The 19,147-nt window shown below is 39.5% G+C and overlaps 1 protein-coding gene across 1 annotated transcript in view; it reads right to left on the bottom strand.

Annotated features, from left to right (window-relative positions):
• Positions 1 to 19,147, bottom strand: part of plxna2 (plexin A2) — a 223,148-nt gene that overhangs the window by 36,415 nt on the left and 167,586 nt on the right. Inside the window, exons 18-20 of the mRNA XM_044110575.1 lie at positions 2,828 to 3,067; positions 1,880 to 2,023; positions 1,160 to 1,394 (exon numbers count right to left, since the gene is read on the bottom strand). Of these exons, the coding sequence (XP_043966510.1) occupies positions 1,160 to 1,394; positions 1,880 to 2,023; positions 2,828 to 3,067 (619 nt within the window). The remainder of the gene's footprint in view (positions 1 to 1,159; positions 1,395 to 1,879; positions 2,024 to 2,827; positions 3,068 to 19,147) is intronic.

Genomic DNA, 19,147 nt, shown 5'->3' with positions numbered 1-19,147 from the left:
CAGTTTTATTTCTAAAACTCAGCATTGTGTGGCTAAGAAAATTACACAAAAATTTTATGAAAAAAATGACATTTTATATCTAGCCTTCACAATACTTAATATATTGACACTACAATTTAAAAAAGTTCTTTAAAAAAAAAAAAAAAATCTAGTTCTTTTTGGAATCATGTTGGGGTTACTTGGACTAGACCAGAGGTTTTCAAAGTGTGGGATGTAGCCTCCTGATAGGTCAAGAGGGGACACAGGAAAGAAGATTAAAATAATAATAATAATAATAATAATAATAATAATAATAATAATAATAATAATAATAATAATAATAATAATAATAATAATAATAAACTCAATCCAATCATTTTTTTCTTATCATATGTGTTTTGCAATTATTCATAGAAAACAAAAGTTTAAATGATTAAAATCTGATTGTGTATGGTTAGTGTAGCAAGCATAAAATGGACACGTTTCTGAAAAAAACAACAACAAAAAAAACCAACCAGCAGCCAAAAAACCCTTTGAAGTCATAGACAATGAAAATCAAAAGGTATGATGCAGCATTAAGCTAAATGAGTGCAGTAATTATTGAGTAGTAAATAAAAGTGAGATAAAAACATTGATGCTTTATAGCTTTTGTAGCATTGTGGGTTTGGAAAAGCATTCCCTGCCTAGAAGCTAATGTTGTTTGTGGGGACATATGGAGAAGTTTGGGAACCCCTGATCTAGATGATAAATATTTTTGAGCCAGTTTGAGTTGAGGCTTGTAGACAGTTTTCAGAATCTAATATTCTGAATGCCAGCATCTAATTTCATATGTGATGGGTCGCAAGCAATGGTAACTAAATAAATCTGTTGAAATAAACAACCAGGATGACTCAGTGGCCTAGATGTGGAGATAATTTAACAACATTAATTTATGAACACTAACCGGCAGTGAATTACTCACTGTACATTACTCTCAAACACACATTTATGCTTATGTGATTACACTATCGTCAATGAAAATGTGCTCCACACAACCCCTCACTTGCATATGTTATAGAACAGGCAGTTAAATGATGGTGAATAATTAGATTATGAAGGCCTAAAAAGTCCATGAGCATTCTCATTTTAAAATCAGCCATGAACTGTGTCTGCATGCAGACTGTGCGGCTCTGACATCAACCTTCTTTGCATTCCAAAGCAACGCGGGACTCCAGGTTGTCCATTTGCATCTGCAGGCGCTTCAGGGTGAGATCGTTTTCCCGCGACTTCCGCTTGTAGGCGATGAGTACGAGGATGACGATGATGAGGAGGAGACCGCCACCTGCTGCGATGCTAACGATGGCGGGGAGGGTCAGGAGGCTGTCAGACATGATGTGCACCGCTCCTGGAGACACGTGGAGGCCTCCAACTTGAACCTGTAAATAGTTGTATATGATTAAAAACTACAACTTTAATTGTTTTTCCTTGTGTCTCAATGACATTTGAATTTTTTTTACATTGCCTTGCATCGCATTGGGATCTCCAAATAGAACCCTAATTATTCTAAAGCCAAAGTGAATATTGTTGGCTTACACTGATGCTGAGTGTAAACACATGGTTACCTGTGTGCTGCTGTTAAGAGGAAATTAGTATGGGCCATGCACTCAATAAATAAGCAGGCAAGTAATAATAATTGCTGTGGTTTTAGTCTGAACTTTTTGACAACCAGAGTTGCCCTCTCTTTTGACCCCATTCTCTCAGCTGAATGAGCAATGATGAGAACACAAATAATAGAGAGTAAAGGCCAGGGACTGAGGAAAATATACAAATACAGGGATAAATGGAAAGTGAGGGTCAAAGAAAGATACAAACGCAGAAAGTGAAATGAGAAATAAAGAGAGGGAAATACAGCAATACTGACCACAACTTTGTATTGGCCAGTGAGGTTGGGAGGCTCACACAGCAGTTGGCTCTCAGACACGGTGACAGAGCAGGGAGTCTCGCCTATCAGTACAGTGTAGTTAAGCTTCGCCCCTCCAGACGCTGGGGGAATCAGGTTTCTGCCCTGTAGGCATACAGGGAGAGACAGAGAGAATAAACTCAGACACACACACACAAAAAACAGGCAAAAAATAAAAAATAAAAATTTAATAAAATCCCAGATTTTATATGAGCCCAAAAAAGCCAATCTGCCATCTAATTACATTCCACTGGTTTGGACCCAGTATAGCATTCTCTTGTTGCTTTTGTTGTGTGTTTAGGGTTCCTGCTGGAAGGTGAACATCTTTTACAGTCTCACATTTCTACAGTCTCTAACAGATTTTCTCCCAAAATTGTAAATTATATGACTACATCCATTTTTCAATCAACTCAGACCTAACACGGTGCTGTCATCAGATTTTGTTATGTTGTATTTGATTCTTCTAATAAGCTCTGGATCTCTGCAGCTTCTCAAGAGTTACAATGCGACCCTGGGTAGCTTCTCTGATAAATTCCCTGCTGTCTGTTAACCTGTTTGTTCAGGTGTCTGGCCATGTTTTGGTAGGTTTGCAGTGGTCTAATAGTCTTTCCATTTTTTGGATGAACACTGTTCTGACATGTTCAAAGCTTGGGACTGTTAATTTATAAACCCTGATTTATACTTTAGCAGAACTTTATCTGTCAAAAGTCTGGTGTGTTCACTGATCTGCATAATGTTATTTAGTTTACTAGTGTTCTCTTTGAAGCTTTCTGAAGACTGACATTGAATTTTATTAATGGGTGTCAGAGGTAAGAGGGTTGAATAGAATTAAGCTCTAAAATCTTCTTATTGACATTTTATAGCATGAAAATGTGTGAAAAGTTTTGTTTTCTTCTTCTTCTTCTTTACCTTGAGGATGATTGGTGAACCAGGCTTTTGCTCCAGGATACCTGAGGTACTGAGGGATTCAAAGAAAGGGTTTGGATAGTACACAAGGTTGGTGTTGTTGTAGACCAGCAGCGCCTGGACATTGTTGAAGATGAAGCCAAACTCATCCGCGTGTTTCACTGCGTCCAAACCTGGAAGGTACTCTACCATGAGGGAGGGAGCAAAGCAGCTCATGGTGGTGCTGTTCAGCACTTTGCACACCTATACAGGTAGAAGGTAAGAAACAGAGGAGGAGCATCTTTCACTTTTCGCCTTGCAGCATACACATTATCCAACAAAAGAGCCGAGAGACTCTGAAATCAACGTGTGATACAAACACCTGCAATAACCAGATTCTCTTCTCTAGCTCAACAATAAAACGCTAAGCCTCATCCTTTCTAAACTCATCTATTTCTAATAACCTAAGCTGAGTTCTTAAGTAACACACTTTGTTGCCAGCATGGACTCCACAGGGAGCTAACCAGCCTAATAATTGGCACATAAAATCTCAATTCTTTTCAGAAAAAGGGATTTACTTGCTGCCATTAAATCCATCTTTATTGTGAAGGAAGCCTCTATAAAACTAGAAATAAATCGCTGCTATTGCCTCACTGTAAAACACTTGAGGACAACATCCACAAAGGATGGAGGCATTGCTCCTCTGTCTCCTCAGGTAAAGCTTGAGCTATGGCTCTTTTATTACTTCTCTCCAGTTTGCCCAGATGTGAGAGCCGCCTTCCATCCATCCTCCCTGGCTCAGCAGCAGAGGGAAAGAGGAGACAGGATTGATCGCAGCACAGCACTCTGCTTGCAGAGTTTTCTTTTTTATCTCCTTTCACTCCCTTTCAGCTCTCTCTGGGGAAAAAACTTAATTAGAGCTAAATATCATCAAAGATAGCGAACGGCAGCAGCTACCACACCTCCTACCTGTTGTCTGCTGCTGTGGAGAAAGCGAGGGAGATCGATACAAACTCATCTATGTAAGGTACACCGATTGGATTTTGCCAGCATGAGGTAAGGTGAGCTGCAAGAGCACAATTGAAGGAAGGGACTGGCATCTTTACAAACTCCCCTTTTGGAGACAAGAGTTTTCAAGTATCCTCATGTTCTGAGATCAGTGCACTTGGGTTGCAACTAATGATCACTTTGATAAGCAATTAATAGGGCGGGTGGATGGCATCAAGGTGTAGAAAGGTTTTACTTTCAAAACTAAACAAAAATTTACGGTCATGCATTTCCTACATTAAATAAGTTATTAAAATGGGATCCAGCAGAAAGACAGAGAATAACCAGCTTCCTGTCTCCAATCACAGAGTGCAAAAAGAATACACACTTATCTTGCATATAAAAAGGACAACTTTGGCTTTCAGTTTGAAAATGTTTCTGGTTGCGAAACACATAAGTCAGCATGTGGAAACTAAGAAAATATTGCTGTTATCAACACTATGCTGTTGGAAACCTACAGTTGGCTAGATATAAGTATGCTGTTATGGAGCTTGCTGCTGGCTGGCTTTCTGAGTAGACAGAAGGCCAGCCAGGCAATGTGCTTATTGCTCATTGCACAATAAGCAATGTGGACCTAGTTCAAAACTTTGATGATGTTTTATTTATTTTTTTGCACTTTAGGCTAGTTGGTATATCATAAAAAAGACTAAAAAAAGCAACATGGCAATCCAATGGCATTGCTTAATTGGTTGTAGCTGGAAGTCAGAATCTCAAGTGAATGTTGTGGGTTTCTCACCAAACATGGCCTTAAAAATCCAATATGGCTGTCTTGATTATATAAATTAAAGCAGCTAATTTTTAAAACATCATTTATGTTTAAAATATTCTGTTACCTTATGTTTTGCTTTTGTTTGGGTCAGTTCCTCAGTGGGAATCCCAAGACATTCACAGGTTAGCTCAGAAACAGCTGAGTAAGGGCCAGTCCGGACACCTTGTGGAGGAACCTCATTTCGGTTGTGTGAATCTGCAGTCTCGACTTTTCTGTCACTACTCAGAACTTGTGACTACAGATGAGGGTAGAAACATACATTGACCTGCAAATCAAGAGCTTTGCCTCTTGGCTCAACTCTATCTTCACCACAACGGACAACTGTAATGAAGCCTAAAGAGCCTCATTATCTGCTTAAAGCAGACCCAATGCTTAGGCCACAGAAACAGATCATCGAAACATCTTGGCTGCACCTAGAAATTGTGACCATAAACATTATAAACAATAGCAAACTTGTCCAACTTTCACCAGTAACTAAAACGTAACGACCCGTATCAGACTACAGATTTTGTACATTTTTGTATAAATACTGTGGTATCTATGGTATTTTTATTCAAGGTTATTATACTGTGAGAACTTTATTCCAGCCAAAGCCTGCTAATTAGGCCTCTTCAAATGTATTTATATTCCACCAATGCAAGAGATATTAATCTCCTGCATTGCTTGCAAACATTAAGAGTAAATTATATTCCCAGTGTTGTGCATGGACAAAAGTAGTACTAAGCAAACGATGTCTTGCTTTTGCTTAATTATCTGTGAATATTTTCTACTATTGAATTACATTATTAAACAACTGAACACTATTGCTGCACACAATTTGTGACATTTAAACTGTTTTATCAACCTACATCATATTATTACAGCTCCAGCAGAGTGTAACTGCAACAACAAGCTCTCACTGCTTGGAAATTACTTTCCCTGGACTTGGCATTTTTCTATTTCCGTTTCCCACTTTTACATACCGGAGTAGTGGCAGCAGCGCATGACGAGAGCGAGAAAGATAAGCTATTTTAAAAATAGATTGGAGAGCCAGATAGGTCTCCTGACACACTTTCAGCAAGTTTTTTGGTTGTGTGAAATCACATTAACAACTGAAAAGTTATCAGAAGAGATGAAAGTTAATAAAAATTTTACACTAGCTTTTGAATGCATGGACTCGACTTTGTAGTGAACCAGAAACAATTAATTTAATCTGAACCATATTGTTCCAGAGCAACAAAAACAGACATTTATGCCCATTTTTGAAATTCACCGCTAGAACAAAGCAAACTGTTCAGCAATGACTTGTAATTGTAATTCTTATAATGGACTTTATCATTAGGAAAGCTGTGTCATGTGATTTTCATAAGGTTATCCAAGTTGTTGTGAGGTTTTTTTGAACATATGGTGTGAGGACTTTATGTTGTATGACACTCAAACATTGCAAATGAGTCAGTCAAAGAGTGTCTTATGTTGATGAGTAAAGAGACAGTGGAGGTTTAACGGCTGAAAGTCCTACAGTTCAGCTCGACATGAGCCTCATTCTCGCTGTTGGCATAGTGACATGTTGTATAGACAAGCCCAGATGCTCCGGCAGGATCCTCGTGACTGTAACATTGGAACAGCAGGACATTTGCAAGTCAACTAAAGCTCCGACTACCATCTGCTGTGCCGGAGATGGATACTGTGCTCTTTTTTTTATTCCTGTACTGTCCTTGTGCGCTTTCCAGTTTTTCTGAAATCCTTTCCCTTCACTGATTCCTGTCAGGAGTCAAAAACTGCAGCCATCATCATGTAGGATGCTTTTTAGAATTTCTTGCGGTTAAGAGTGGAAATCCAAAGGGACAAGGGATGAAAATAGACATGCTTGTGTTTTGCGCCGTGGGACTGGATAAAGAAAATGGGACATTGCAATTCTTCTCTGGATGAGGAAATGAAGAGATGGATTTCAAGACACAGGAACACTAAGAAACAATAAAAACATTTCATGAATAGTCTCCACTATTTGGACCAGCAATAGGCTACTGATCAAAAATCTGATCTTTTTCAATCAGTGAATGCTCCATGCGGAAGAATAGAAAGTATGGGAAGAAGACTTAAACTTGCCTATTTTCACAATCAGTCAGATGTTTAAAATAAAATGTAATGATATATGTCAAGAAACAGGCCAGATTTAAGCTGATAATTAGCTTTACAATTTAGCATTTTTCTAAAACAAATTATTAAATTTTTATTTATTGTTTTGTTTGCATTGGCTATTTTATTTGTGTATTATAACTAATAATTATTTTATTGTTTACCATTTAAAACATATATAACCAAGAAATAAAAGAAAATCTCAGTGTTAAGGATCTTAATTATCCAGTGAATAAAACAGAAACTGCTGTTATAGTAATGCTAGTTATGCTAACTGTGCTAATCATAACGCACAATGCTAAAGCTCGTTTAATATGTCAACCCTATTATTATTATTACACCAGCTCTCTGACATTCAAGCAGCTTGACGTCGTCTCCTCTCCCAACATTAACAATTAATGACCACTTATGGCATAAAGGCTCAAAAAATATTTGAAATACTGTTCTTGTCATGTTTTTACATGTCTTAAGGAATCAGAACCAAACCAAACTTTACAAAAATTGTTATTGCTTGCAAAATTCTCTTTGGTGCTACTCTGCTTTCCCATACTTTTTACAAAGACTAACTTGCTCAAAAAAAGCAATATTTTATACATTTTTCTTCATCAAATCACAATAAATTTAAATTTGTAATGAAACCAAAACAGATTTTACACTGCTACACCGCTTCCTTTAAGCAAGTCGGTGTTGGAGACTAAATGCGGTTGATAAAGTGATAAGGAGAATTGATAAGGTGAATTGAGGTCAGCAGTAAGAGGAAAATAATTGGGAATGGCTGCCTCATCCGTCTTCTTCCTCTACTGTTGGACACAGCGAGGCAGTTTTAAGGTAGCACCACTTCAACCCCTCGGGCTGAATGCATTACAATGATCTACAGTGTTGCTACAGCCCACTCAATCAGGCAAAGGTCTCTGACCAATGTAGCAAAGAGATAAACTGAAAGGAAGAGCTGGTGGAGCTGTGAGCAGAAAAATTTAAGTGTCAAAGGTCATCTGGATACTCATATTTAATATTGAATTGTTACAATGTGCCAGTACTTGGTTTTTCCTACTTTGCATTTTTTTTAATGTTCAGATTTTACTCTGAATAACTGTTTTCAACTCAGATTTTTTTTTTTATGTCTATGTGCCAATTTATCTGTACACAGAAAGCCTGTTGTTAATTATTTTCCTGAAGCGTATTGCCTTTTCAAAGTGATGAAAGTACTGAATTACAGCCATTTAGGTTTGCTTGTTTTCATCCAGTTTCACTTAGATGGTCGGAAGCCTATCTAAGCCTAATTTCAATCACATTAAAAGCCATCTATTTTAATTTGTTTCAGAGAGAGAAGAACATAAGCAGCAGAAAGTAGGTGGAAGTTAGGTAATTTAGAGTGATGGAGGTGTTAAGAGAAGCCAAGTTTCTCAGAAGGGAAGCGTAATAGGAGATTAAGGAAGGCAGGTAACATTTGGAGGCTATTTAATAGCACAATGAGTCTGGATTGAAACCACCTTTAAGAGTCTGTAATATGCACATGAATTGTGTCCAAACCAGATTTTGCCTTTTACTTTACTTCTCAAACCAGACCTCTTAAAGTAATATGTATGCATTTAAAAAATGCTGCTCCTATGTATCTACTTACAGTGCTTTAAAAAAAAAAGGATTCATGAACTTTTTGCTGATTTTTGAACAGTTACGACCTCAAAATGGATTTATGTTATTAAGATTTTATGCAAGAGACTCAAATCAAGTAAGCTGTTGAATTAAAGTTACACATAGCTTTCAAAATGTTTGTCATCTAATTGATTATTTATGTCGAGACATAAAAAACGGCTCTTCCATTCAATTGGAATGAACGAGAGCATTTTAGCCGCCAAATGGGCAAAGCTGGTAGACTCACAGACCAAACAACCTTCAGATGTAACTGAAGTTTTTGCTTATATTGCACATATATCTGTGCAAAAAAAAAAAAAAGCGTAATCAGACATGAAGTTGCACTAATCTTAAACTTTTGAGAAGTGCCTCTTATCAAAACCAAAGAAATATTTTTAATTTTCTCTTTAAGCACTGCTGCACCCGCTGTGTTTGTAGCTCCAGAGAGAACAACTGTCACAACTGTCACAAAAGAAGTGCAAATTGCTGTCGTCTCCTGGTCTTGATAAGCATGTATCATGTATTTATTGCAAACTGGTACTGTGCTGCTTTGACAGCATTTTTCTTAATAGTTTATGGTTGTGTTAATGGCATTGTAAATTATTTGTAATTGCAATAAGTTCAAAGGCTTTTATTTTGAAGTATTACTGTGTTGTCTGCCACGGACTTCCTGTTTGGTAATTTCCGGTTTTCTCCGTGAGCTGCAGCAAGCATGGCTGAATGTTTTTTGTCTTCAGCATTTTATCCTGTGCCATCCGCAACAAATTAGGTTGAAGCAGTGCTGTAAGTTCTATTTTCTGTTAACATACATGTTGTTTAAGATGTATTGTATATTATTTTATAAAGATGCTTATGTTTAGTTATGGTGGGGGCATATTCTTGTTTAAGTGGATTGCATGTAACTTTAGGGTTTATGTATGTACTGTAGGTTTCTTTGGACACAACTAAATTTGTATTGTTTGTGTGTTTATTCTGTTTACAGTTTTCACCCAGCTTATGATACCTGGAAGACATCAGTAAATGTTCAAACTTACTTCACGTCTCCCTCTCATCAATTTGCTGTGGTTGACCTCGGTGTTTAGTCAAGAGTTGTTACACTTTGATGAGAACACTACAGTGAAAAAGCAAGATTCAAGGTTTGAAGTGGAAGATGGCATCCAGCAACACGTCATCTTTGTCCTCCAGTACGAAGACGTCTAAATCTTCAGCCAGTGCAGCTCGTGCTAGAGCCAAAGCAGAGGCTGCCAAGGTAAGAGCCTCATATGCAAGCCATGAAGCTAAACTCAAACTGGAGAAGGCTGTCAAAGAGGCAGAAAAAGCTAAAAGAGATGCTCAAAGTCAACTGGAAACTGTACAAATTGACACAGAGCTGGAAATGTTAAAGTTTCAAAAAGAGGCTGCTGCAGCAGCAGTTGAAGCTCAAGTCTTAGAACAGGCTGAGGCTGTCCAGGTTTTGGATGAAACGGGGATGTCTGATTCGGACAAAGTGAAAATTAAACGCACTAGCGATTATGTTCAGTCTCAAATTGAACTAAAGAATTCAGTTCAAGCTTCTCCGCAGCATGTTGACTCACATGCTGATGACCTTCCAAAAGTGTCACACAGTATAAAAACAGAGAAATCTGAACACGTTGAACCTCGTGAACCAGTGTTTCTTTCCAAACCTCATCTAAAAGCTTACAGCGAAAAAGACAGCCAGCCTTTTTATCCTAATTATGTCCCATTGGCTGCCAGGTCTGGAGAACCAGTAAACAGGTTATTGACATCAGAGCCGTTAGCAGAGTTTTTGGCCAGACGCGACCTGGTCAGTTCAGGTCTTTACCAATTTGATGATAAGCCTGAAAATTATCGAGCCTGGTACTCTTCGTTTAACAGTGCTGTTAGTGAGGTTCGTCTCACAGCAACTCAGGAATTGGACCTTATGACTAAATGGCTTGGAAAAGAGTCAAGTGAACAAGTTAAGCGGCTACGTGCAGTTCATATTGAGATCCACAAGCAGCTTTGAACAAAGCATGGGAGACTTCGTGAATGTTATGCTGCTCCAGAGATCATTGAAAGATCTCTGTTTCAAAGACTGGAAAGCTTCCCTAAAATCTCAGCTAAGGATAACGTCAGGTTACGAGACCTTGGGGATCTACTGATGGAAATCCAAGGAGCCAAAGAGGATGGATATCTCACTGGACTTGCATATTTGGATACTTCACGTGGAATCAGCCCAATTATTGAAAAACTTCCATTTGCACTACAAGAGAAATGGATCTCTGCGGGCTCGTGGTATAAAGAACAAAACCAAGGCCGATTCCCTCCTTTTAGCTATTTTTCTGATTTTGTGTGCCATGAAGCAAAAAAGAAATGACCCAAGTTTCATGAATCAAGGAAACACAGTCACGTTTGTCAAATCAGAGAGAGGAATGAGTAAAAGTTTTAACTCACACAAACCAGTTTTGGTTTCAAAAACTGATGTCTTAACCAATGATGATCTTAGCAAGACTTGTCCATTACACAATAAACCACATCCTCTCAGGAAGTGCAGGGTTTTCAGGAATAAATCATTCAGTGACAGAATGGCCTTTCTGAAGGGAGAAAGGAATTTGTTTTAAGTGTTGCTCCTCTGTCTCACATTTTGCACGCGATTGCAAAGTCGTCTTAAAATGTTATGAGTGCAACAGTGTAAATCATGATACAGTCATGCATCCTGAGCCATCCAACAAGTCAGCCAAAGTTCCTTCACCCCAGCAGGACAATGGCGGGGAGGGTGATGGTCAAGTTAGTGAAGATATTGTTTCGAACAGTTGTACAGAAGTTTGTGGTCCAAGTGCATTGGGGAGATCATGTTCAAAAATCTGCCTTGCAAAGGTTTATCCCAGTCATTCCAGGCACATGGCAATCAAAACTTATGTCATCTTGGATGACCAGAGTAATCGTTCCTTAGCTAGACCAGAGTTTTTTGAACAATTTAAAGTAAAGAGCAAACCCTTCAAATATCACCTTCGAACGTGCTCAGGCATGATTGAAACATCTGGAAAAAGGGCAGAAGGATTTCAGGTTGAATCAATGGATGGGAAGGTTCAGATCTCACTCCCGCCACTCATCGAATGTCCAGAGATTCCAAATAACCGATCTGAAATTCCAACACCAAGCGCAGTACAACAACAGCCTCATCTTTGTCACATGGCAGATCAAATTCCAGAACTGGATCCAGATGCAGAAATCCTACTTTTGCTTGGAAGGGATGTTTTAAGAGCACACAAGGTTAGGCAGCAGGTTAACGGACCACACAACGCCCCTTTCGCCCAACGTTTAGATTTAGGTTGGGTTGTGATAGGAGAAGTGTGCCTTGGGGATGTTCATAAGCCAGTGATAAGCACATACAAGACAAATGTGCTGGAAAGACATCGCCATTCCATTTTTCCACCCTGTACAAGCCTTATTCATGTTAAAGAAAGCGATGAAACTCTTAGCAGATTCACCGAGCCAGAAAAGATGCTTGGCAGCCAAGTATTTGTCCAAACAGAGAATGACAACAAGCCTGGTCCATCTCTAGAAGATACAGTGTTCCTACATATAATGGATAAGAACGTTTACAAAGGCGAAAGCAACAACTGGGTTGCCCCACTCCCATTCAGGGAACCACGACAACGGCTACCTAATAATAAAGAGCAGGCAGTCAAACGGTTTGTATCTCTGCAGCGAACCCTTGAACGGAAACCTGAGATGCAAAACCAGTACGTGACCTTCATGGAGAAAATATTCACCAATGGACATGCAGAGTTAGCTCCACCATTGAAAGAAGGAGAAGAGTGTTGGTACCTCCCTACATTCGGCGTTTATCATCCACAAAAACCCGACAACATCAGGGTGGTTTTTGATTCCAGTGCCCAGTACTTGGGAATCTCCCTCAATGATGTACTTCTCTCAGGGCCTGATCTTAACAATTCTCTTCTTGGAGTACTGTTACGTTTTAGGAAGGAAAAGATTGCAATAATAGCGGACATCCAACAAATGTTTTATTGTTTCCAAGTGCGTGAAGACCACCGCAATTTTCTGCGTTTCTTATGGCACAAAGACAATGACGTCAACAAGGAAGTAGTGGAATATAGAATGAAGGTCCACGTTTTTGGCAACAAGCCATCTCCTGCTGTGGCTATCTACGGGCTTCGGAGAGCCATCAGAGAGGGAGCACAGAGGTTTGGTGCTGATACCATCGAGTTTGTAGAAAGGCATTTTTATGTGGATGATGGTTTAATGTCAGTACCATCTGAGGCTGATGCAATAGACCTCCTGCAACGGACAAAAAAATCACTGGCTGAGTCAAACATCCGCCTACACAAGTTTGTGTCTAACAGTCAGTCAGTCACAGAAGCTTTTCCTCCAGAGGACTGTGCTCCAATGACCAAGGATCTCGATCTTGAACAAGAGGCTACACCCACTCAGCGCAGCTTGGGTCTTCTTTGGGAGATTACGACTGACATGTTCACTTTCTCAGCATCAACTACAAGCAAGCCGTTCACTCGTCGGGGAGTTCTCTCTACTGTTAATAGCATTTTTGACCCCTTGGGGTTACTGGCCCCTGTCACCATCTATGGAAGGGTTCTTCTCAGGGAACTAGCAACTGAAACGAATGAATGGGATAGTCCACTACCAGAAGAAAAGCGTAAAAAATGGGAATCCTGGAAGGATTCACTTCAAGACCTCAAGCAACTTCATGTTCCCCGGCTGTACACGCAGACCTCACTCAGTACAGCTGTAAATACTGAATTGCATGTGTTCTCGGATGCATCAAATAAGGCCATTGGGGCTGTAGCTTATCTGAGAGCAGTTCAAGAAGAAGGACAAACTGAGGTGGGTTTTGTTATGGCCAAGGCTAAGCTTGCCCCTCAGTCTGAACCTACAATCCCCAGGCTTGAACTTTGTGCTGCGGTTTTGGCAGTAGAAATGGCAGATCTCATTCAAGAAGAGTTGGATGTGAAAATAGATGACGTCAAGTTCTATACCGACAGTAAAGTGGTCCTTGGCTACATATGCAATGAGTCGAGGCGATTCTATGTCTATGTCCACAATAGAGTGATGCGTATTCACCAATCCTCAAGGCCAACTCAGTGGAACTATGTGTGCACAGACGAGAACCCAGCTGACCATGCGTCACGATCTGTGCCCCCATCCCAGCTAGCACAGACTTTGTGGTTCACTGGACCCTCTTTTCTCTATCAATCACCTGAAGGCAAACATTGTACAAATCAGAGGTTTGAACTGATTGAACCAGAAAAAGACAGTGAAATCAGACCACAAGTTCAGACCTGTTCTACTGTTATAGAAAAAGCTACTCTTTCTACAGATCGCTTCAAACGGTTTTCATCTTTTAGCTCCCTGTTGAGAGGAGTTGCATATTTGATCCACGTGGCAAAATCCTTCAAGCGTTCCAACCACAAGACTCAGTGTGTAGGTTGGCATAAATGCAACTTATCCCGCTCTGTTGAAGAAATAGCTCAAGCTAAAAAAGCCATCCTAAAAGCAGTGCAAACAGCAGCTTTTGCAAAAGAAAGGTCAGCTCTACTGGCTAAGAAAACTGTGTCGGGAAATAGCACTCTGCAGAAGCTCAGACCAATCTTGGAAGACGAGCTGATTTGTGTTGGAGGCAGGCTGAAGTACTCTGAACTGACACCTGCAGAAAGGAATCCTGTAGTCCTACCTAAAGATGATCATGTCTCACTCCTTCTAACAAGACATTACCATGAGCAGGTTCAACACCAAGGTCGTCATCTGACTGAAGGAGCCATAAGAGCAGGTGGCTTGTGGTTATTAGGAGGCAAGTCTCTGGTAAAATCACTTATCCATAAGTGTATAACTTGTCGTAAACTACGAGGGAAAATGGAAGAACAACAAATGGCAGATTTGCCACCGGAGCGACTTAAAGTATGTCCTCCTTTTACCTGTGTGGGCGTGGATGTTTTTGGGCCCTGGTCTGTGACGGCAAGGCGAACTAGAGGGGGGCACTCAGAGTCAAAACGATGGGCAATGCTTTTCAGCTGCATGACTTCAAGAGCAGTTCACATTGAACTAATAGAATCTCTGGACACATCTAGTTGCATTAATGCTTTGAGACGGTTTTTTGCATTGAGAGGACCAGCCAAACAGCTCAGATCTGATTGTGGCACAAACTTTATTGGGGCTTGCAAGGAGTTACAGATGGACACAAGAATGCAGAAGTACCTCACTGATCAGGAATGTGTCTGGGAATTCAACCCGCCTCATGCCTCTCACATGGGGGGTTCATGGGAGCGGATGGTTGGCATGGCAAGGAGGATTTTGGATGCTATGCTACTCCGGCAAAACATCTCTTTGACTCATGAAGTCCTGTGTACTCTAATGTCGGAAGTTACTGCCATTATCAATGCTCGTCCCTTAATGCCTGTGTCTACAGATCCAGGAAATCCTTTCATCTTGTCACCTGCAATGCTTCTTACCCAAAAGGTTGGAGTCCCACCACCTCCTGGAGATTTTCCTGAAAAAGACTTGCTTACGAGGCAGTGGAGGCAAGTACAAGCATTGGCGAATCAGTTTTGGACTCGTTGGAGACGAGAGTACCTGCCATCTTTACAGCAACGTTCAAAATGGACAGTACCCAAAAGAAACTTAGAAACAGGAGACTTAGTTCTTCTGAAAGACAAGCAGGTTCCTCGCAACTGTTGGCCACTGGCTAGGATCACTGCCACATTCCCAGGACAAGATGGATATGTAAGAAAGGTCGAGGTCACAACAGCAGAGCAAGGCAACCCAAAAACATATCTTAGACCTATCACAGAAGTTGTCTTGCTTCTGCCTAATGAATGACCTATGGACTACTGTTGGATGATCCAAAGACACAGTGACCTCACAGAGGTCAGACGGGGAGTGTGCTGCTTTGACAGCATTTTTTCTTAATAGTTTATGGTTGTGTTAATGGCATTGTAAATTATTTGTAATTGCAATAAGTTCAAAGGCTTTTATTTTGAAGTATTACTGTGTTGTCTGCCACGGACTTCCTGTTTGGTAATTTCCGGTTTTCTCCGTGAGCTGCAGCAAGCATGGCTGAATGTTTTTTGTCTTCAGCATTTTATCCTGTGCCATCCGCAACAAATTAGGTTGAAGCAGTGCTGTAAGTTCTATTTTCTGTTAACATACATGTTGTTTAAGATGTATTGTATATTATTTTATAAAGATGCTTATGTTTAGTTATGGTGGGGGCATATTCTTGTTTAAGTGGATTGCATGTAACTTTAGGGTTTATGTATGTACTGTAGGTTTCTTTGGACACAACTAAATTTGTATTGTTTGTGTGTTTATTCTGTTTACAGTTTTCACCCAGCTTATGATACCTGGAAGACATCAGTAAATGTTCAAACTTACTTCACGTCTCCCTCTCATCAATTTGCTGTGGTTGACCTCGGTGTTTAGTCAAGAGTTGTTACACTTTGATGAGAACACTACAGGTACAGATAACACGTGCAAAACATCCTGAGAAAATGCTGCAGAAACTTTTGTCCCTCTATTGGCAGTTTAACTGAATTGAATTTGATTTGAGGAGCCATTGTTAGTGGAGTTTTATGAGAAGTGGAGAAGTCAACACTAGAAGATTTGCTACATTCTGCAGGTGTTTACTTGTGTTTAACTGCTTGTGGAAAGCACCGCAGTCCAATGTACCTTGCCTAAACCACATCTTGCCTATAGTGGTTCAGGCAAGATGCCGAGGCATTCCCTGTACCACAAAGCATGTACAAAGCTTTCAATAACATAATAACATAAAAAAATTCCCCTAATAATGAAATGATTTGGAAATTGGTATGTATTTGTTCAACATTGAAGCCAAAAATAAGAAAAAGTGTCTCTAAGCAGTCAGTCCTTGAACATCATCGTTGGACATCTAATACACTGGTTTTGTTGTTAACATAAACTCTGTGCTCCTTCCAGTCTGTGAAAGCAAGATTCATCGAAGCACATCCATGCTGTGAAACTTTCTATAATCAGCAGGGCTGTACATGTACCAGACGTGCCGATGACGATCCTTAGTCTAGACATCTAATATGTGATTAATGTTGTAGATGAGATTCTTTTGAGAGAGGCAAATGTTTTATAGCTGAAAAATAAGCCTTTAGGCTTTAATCAAGATCATGATTAATGTTTCAATGTTTCAATGGCTCTGCATCTGCTGACAGATGCAGAGCATTTTACAAAGCAAATTGGCTATGCCCCCTCCTCTGCTGGTTTCTTTGTGATTCTGTGTAGGTGACACAAGGGACAGAGAGTAGAGAAGCAATTTAGTGGGAGACAGGTGATCATTTGAAGGCTATAGCTGACAGACAGCAGCTACTATTGGTATAGGCTGTTTTTGTGCATTCCACTGGTGACAAAAAGGGAAACTATACTGAAACGAAAGGATGATTTAACATTACAATTCATAGAAGTAACACATTCTCTAGGCTATTAAGACAATCAAAACAGTGAAGATGGCGTTTTAAAAGATGCACATTTTTATGAGACAAAGAGAAGCACAAAACAAGATCTCCCTTTCAATGTTTTGGAAGGTGATACAGCCCTCCACCCATCACACACAAGAGTCAAATCTCACCAGGCATTCACACTTTTATTTATTAAGTGTTGCTTTATCCTGCTTAAAACATATAAAAGAACAGTTTTATTGTAACTTCAATACTAGTTAAAACTCAGAAGGATTTTTCACATTGAAAACAACATTTCCCATTAAAAAAAAGGAGTCACGATGCTGGGAATGCAGAAAATGTGATATGTGGGGCAAAATATGCTAAACTGATTTATTTGTGCACATGTGCATGCATGTATATTATCCAGCAATAAAATCACCTACAAAAGTTCACCACATGCTTGAGACCATGTGAATGTGAGGACAGTGTTAAGATGGTTGCGCAAAGGGTCAAACTTCACAAATTTTAACCAGCTGGACGAACCAGTAGCATTATCTGCATCCAATTTAATGTTTGATCCTCCATTCTCTGTGTTCTGCCCACTTTACCTCAAACCACAGAGAGGAGATCCCATCCTCTTAATTAAACAAGGGCCCCCAGGACTGGGGATCAAATGTAATTTGTAACGATTTCCTGCAGCTAAGACTTTGATTATACAAGCGCTCTTTATGCTGACCAAAGGCTTCTGACTGCAGTTAATCTTCCGTTGAAAGCTATTAAGAGTCTCCTTGCCCCTGATCATGGACACCTCCAACATTCTCCCACAGACTGACCTCACACCTACTGTCTGCTGTCATCCAGCTCCTCGCTGCACAAGTTTGACAATACTGTCTTAAAAGGCTTTTCCACTGAAGTACAGTGTGGCTGTTCATGTATAGCTTGTCCTACAATTTTATACATTAAAATAATGTATAAAATGATTTCATAATTTTATAAAATTAATGTTGGTCTGAAAAATGTCTGGCCAATAAACACTTGTTTTATTTCTGCCCTTCCTTATAATATAATAAGAAAAGCACATAAATGCTCATTCAGATAACTCCTTTGAGTTAATGGTAAAGATACAAAATTGTTAAATTCTGAAAACTGGTTGGCTGTTCAGTCAATTTCTGCAGTGGTTTTGAAAGCTATTCTGGCTTCCTCCTACAACCATTATACATTCAGGTGGAAGAACAGTCAGTTCCAGAGGAGAAATTATCTTTCATGTACCAAAGGTTATAGTTTTGCCCCTAGTGGTGCAGAATCCATTTAACTCTGAATTTTCTATACCCACTTAATCCTTGTATATTGCACAGGGGCTGGTTGCTATCTCCAGTGTACAAAAGGTAGAACATAAACCTTGAAAGGTCACCGGTCCATCACAGAGATTTCTTTTGTCACTGTTTAAAAATATATCTCAGTTCAATAGCTGCTAAAATTCCAATCAACCACATTGGATTACTTATACTGGGGCAATGATGCCAAGCACTACAGCAAAATTCAAAAGATGACAATCTTTGCTTTTCTTTGACACAATGTGCTCTTTCCTCTCTGTCATTAACTTATCTAATTAGATGTAAATTGAATGGAACTGGCATTAGAGCAAAGTGAAACAGATGAGGAATAACCCAAATAAATATTTTTACAATTGTTGTGAGCTCCAGTACAAAGAGTGAATGTTGGCATGTGACGTTTGGGCCTCCATGTTATAGCTTCTAATCTCCAGATTTCAAGTTCATATGAACACACTACTAAAATCAAGGACATTAAAACCAGGACTATCTCACTGGGATTTAGTCAGTATGGAGCCCAGAATACAGAATGTTTTCATAATGGGCAGAGAGGTGCAAACATTTACTAGCTTTTAAAATTCAGGGCTTGAATCTACCTGATGTGGTACTAAAGCTACTCATATCTAGCATTTTGGAATCAGTCATGTCTTTTCCTGCATTTGGAAAAAAACAAAAAAAACAACAAATGTAGGAGAAATGGTTGTTTTAAAAATCAACCATTTCCAAACATCAGAGAACAATAGAAGAACCCACCATTCCCACTCTCACACCCACCCATTTGCTTTGAACTGCTGGTCAGCTGCCAGAACAGAGGCTGCTATGTGTTTCTCATGCATACAATAAAGAAAACATGGATAAAAAAAACATTGTCTACCATAGAAACTATAGTTAACTAGCTAATATGTACAATTGTAGCAGAAAAGGCAGAAAAGGCTGGCCTTCTGCGCAATCAACTAAAGTGTTAATGTACATTTTTGCCATTAGTCTATGTATGAACAACAAAGCAGTAAGAAAATGTTATAAATATAGTTAT

The sequence above is a fragment of the Gambusia affinis genome, linkage group LG01, assembly GCF_019740435.1.
Source record: "Gambusia affinis linkage group LG01, SWU_Gaff_1.0, whole genome shotgun sequence".
NCBI classification, from domain to species: domain Eukaryota; kingdom Metazoa; phylum Chordata; class Actinopteri; order Cyprinodontiformes; family Poeciliidae; genus Gambusia; species Gambusia affinis.
The sequence above is the reverse complement of the archived record's forward strand: the minus strand, read 5'-3'. Positions and strand labels throughout refer to the sequence as shown.